Source organism: Choloepus didactylus, chromosome 14, assembly GCF_015220235.1.
Source record: "Choloepus didactylus isolate mChoDid1 chromosome 14, mChoDid1.pri, whole genome shotgun sequence".
In the NCBI taxonomy this organism is placed as follows: domain Eukaryota; kingdom Metazoa; phylum Chordata; class Mammalia; order Pilosa; family Megalonychidae; genus Choloepus; species Choloepus didactylus.
In genome coordinates, this window is record NC_051320.1 from 2770650 (window position 1) to 2774622 (window position 3973).

Here is a 3973-nt window from a genome sequence, read left to right on the forward strand (position 1 = left end):
AGAGTTTCTGTTAAGGGTGATGAAAAAAATTTGGTAATGGATGTTAGTGGCAACATTGTGAATGTAGTTAACACCACTGAAAGTTTGCATGTTAGAAAGTAGGTAAAATAGAAAATTTTAGGTTGTAAACATGTTACAAGAACAAAAATTTTTAAAATTATTGACTATACAGCACACTGAACTCTAACAAACTGTTAACAGTATCACTAAATAATATTGTATCACCAATTGTGCAAAAGTACATTAATGCAAAGTGATAATGGGGAAAAGTGAGTGTCTGGAAGGGGTACATGGGATCTCTCCACTTTACGCATGATTTTTCTGTAAACCCTCAACTTCTTTAATGTTTTTTAATTAAGAAATCAAATAAAATGCAACATTAATTCAACAAAGGGTAAAAACAATGATTACATCATAGCCACAGGAAAAAAACTACTTGACAAAAATCTAACACCTTTTCATGATTAAAAACAAACAAGTGAACAAAACTAGGAAAACATAGCTAGTATCATACTCGGTGGTGAAAGACTGAAAACATTCCTGACAAGATCAGGAATAAATCAAATATGCCTGCTTTTTTTTCACTGTTATTCATCATTGTCCTGGATGTCCAACCCAGAGCAATTAGTGAAGAAAATGTAAGAAATGGCCCCCACATTGGAAAGGAAGAAATAAAACTATCTCTATTACAAGGCAACAAAATTTATAAATAAAAAATTCTCTAAAATTCACAAAAATACTATGAAACCTAATAGTTTTAGGATGTTATACAAAAATTTTGGTTTTATTTCTATCTCCTCATGACCACAATTTGAAAAGGAAAATGATAAAGCAGTTTCTTATAAAACCACCAAAAAAAGACAAAGTACTTAGAAAGAAATCTAACCAAAGAGGTTCAGGATTTGTAACCTGAAAACAACCAATCATTGCTGACAGATATTAAAGGAATGGGGCTTGTGGAAGATATTTTAGGAAGCTTTCATAAAAGAAAACTTATTTAACAACATTTCACATTGAGGAGAAGTTGTTAAACATTTCAATTATGCTACTTGAAAAGGAGATGAACAAAATAATAAAATTAAAATTTTTGATAAATATATTTTTACTAAACAAAAAAAATTAAAATAAATATTGGATTATAATTTAAACTTAAAATAATATTTTCTTTTAAATTGCATGTAGTTCACTATTTTTCAATAGTTTCAACTACATCAACATTACAGGAAAAATTGCCCATTAAAAATTTTAAAGAGCGTGTAAACAGGGCTCCCATGTTCCCTTTCTCCTTGGCTTTCTTATGGCTCATCCAGCATGAGCCTGTCCCCAACTTATCAAGATGGAAAGTCCCAACATTTTGTATAGTCACGTCAGGATTGTATACTTTTCCCCACTCTCTGAATCTATTGAAATTTCTCACCAGAAACAATTCTGAACCAGTAAAATATTGGAACATGCCAGGAATTCCAGCTATCAAAGCCCTCAGTAAATGCAAACTTGCCTGTCTTGCTAAACTATTCCATGAGAAAGTAAAGAAGAAAACTAAATGGCAACATGGCAGAAAATGAAAAGTTCTCTGCACCCAGTTTAAGAAAATTCGCCTCGGAGAAATGGCAGCAGAACTGCCTGCTCAGCATCAGAGACAGGAACAGGAAGCATTTTACTCACTGTGGAGTAGGTTGAATTGTCCAGAGCTGAAGGACTAAGCTCTTGTCTTCTAGATGAACACAGCAAAGTCCATGGGGCCCAATAGGAAGGCCTTTACAGAGTGGTCTGAGACTCATTTGGTTAAAAAAAGAAAAAAGACAGTGCAGGCACCTTCTCCTGATCAGGGTTCACAGCATATTGCAAGCTTAGCACTCACTGTTTTGCTCTCCACCTGTGCCCCCCTACAGGCAAACCTCTGAATCTCTGAAATTAAGTGTTAATATTATTTACTGACATAAATTTGGAAATTAAAGGAAATGTAACTCCCTCTAAATTCCCGTGAGAAGAATGTATTTAGGGGTGGATCCAAGATGGCAGATCAGGAGAGACAGAGCAAAATTCTCCTCCATGAGAAACACTAGATAAAGGATAGAAAGTGCTCCAGAAAGGTGGCTCCAGGGTTCCACCAGCTGAACAGGGACTGCTAAACCCATAGTGACTGCATAATTGGAGAAACTGAGAAAACAAGGGAAACAACATAAGATTAAGTAGTGACTACTCAGCGGGCACCATGGAGGTGAAAAGGCAGTGGTATGACATATAAAATTCTGAAAGAGAAAAATTACCAGCCAAGAATTCTTTATCCAGTGAAGCTCTCTTTCAAATTTGAGGGAGAGCTTAAAATTTTCACAAACAAGTGCTGAGAGAGTTTGCTAACAAGAGACCTGCCTTACAAGAAATACTAAAGGGAGCTCTACCAGCTGAGAAAAAAAGAAAGGAGAGAGAGGTCTGGAAAAGGGCACAGAACTGCAAAGTTTTAGTAAGGGTACTATTCCAGTTTGGATGTATTATGTCCCCCAAAATGCCATGTTCTTTGGCAATCTTGTGGGGGCAGATGTGTTAGTGTTGATTGGGTTGGAATCCTTTAAGTGTTTCCATGGAGATGTGACTCAGTCAACTGTGGGTGAGACATTTGATTGAATTATTTCCATGGAGATATGGATGCTGCCCATTCAGGCTGGGTCTTGATTGAATCACTGGAGTCCTATAAAAGAGCTCACAAACTGAAGGATCTCACAGCAGCTGAGAGAGACATTTTAGAGATGGCCATTGAAAGCAGACTTTTGCTAGTCCAGACTTTGCACTGGAAAAACTAAAAAAGACGAAGCCCAGAGTTTTCCCTGGGATATGCTAAGACTAGACCCCCAGGAGCTTAGAGAGAAATGTCCTGGGAGAAAGAGCCAAGAATGGAAAGGAGCTTAGAGAGGAGCTGGAACACAATCCAGGATCAACAGATGCCAGCCATGTGCCTTCCCAGCTAAACAGAGGTTTTCCAGATGACATTGGCCTTCCTTTGGTGAAGGTATACTCATGTTGATGCCTTAACTTGGACATTTTCATGGACTTCAGACTGTAAATTTGTAACCAAATAAACCCCCTTTATAAAAGCCAATGCAGGAGCAGTGTGAAGAGGTAAGAGCAACCCCTGGAACAACCAAAGCCTGTGAATTGCTGCATTCCCACATCCAACACCTATGTCCCACCACCATTACAATGATGCCCAAGAGAAAGGCTGATGGGGATGCTGAAGGAGATAAAATCAAAGTAAAAGATGAACCACAGAGAAGATCTGCAATGTTGTTTGCTAAAGCTGCTCCTCCAAAGCCAGAACCCCAGACTAAAAAGGCCCCTGAAAAGAAGGGAGAGAAGGTACCCAAAAGGAAAAAGGGGAAAGCTGATACTGGCAAGGATGGGAATAACCCTGCAGAAAATGCAGATGCCAAAACAGACCAGGCACAGAAAGCTGAAGGTGCTGGAGATGCCAAGTGAAGTGTGTGCATTTTTGATAACTGTGTACTTCTGGTGACTGAACAGTTTGAAATACTATTTTTTATCAAGTTATATAAAAATACAGAATTTTGTTTTACTTTTTTTCAGCTATGTTAGCACACACAACACTTCATTGTTGTTTTCTGGGGAAGGGGCAAATGTCACTAATAAAACAACTCTGAAGCTGATTGATATGGAGGAAAACACCTTTCCACTCTAATTTTGAGAGACTTCCTCTTTAATCCCAGGTGATGGGATTCCCTGATGTTGATACACATTAACCACTTGGCACAAAAGCCTTGAGGAATGGAAAAACTAAAATTTGTTATATGTCCTCATGTCCTTTTCTCTGTCTCAGTCTTCAGCATAGATTTGACTCCCTTAGACCTGTTGGGGCCTGACCCAAAAGAATTGGTTACCAGAATGTCAGGCAATTAGGACCTTCCAGTGATGACCCTGAAATGGCATCTTGCAAAAGAGCAGTGAGTCCTTGTTTAGG

General features: G+C 38.1%; 1 protein-coding gene across 1 annotated transcript; it reads left to right on the forward strand.

The window, feature by feature from the left end:
* Positions 1–3113: 3113 nt before the first annotated feature.
* Positions 3114–3511, forward strand: LOC119509048 (non-histone chromosomal protein HMG-17-like). Its single transcript, XM_037802863.1, has one exon. The coding sequence runs from the start codon at positions 3199–3201 to the stop codon at positions 3472–3474; it is 276 nt and encodes a 91-aa protein (XP_037658791.1). The 5' UTR covers positions 3114–3198; the 3' UTR covers positions 3475–3511.
* The last annotated feature ends 462 nt before the right edge of the window (positions 3512–3973 follow it).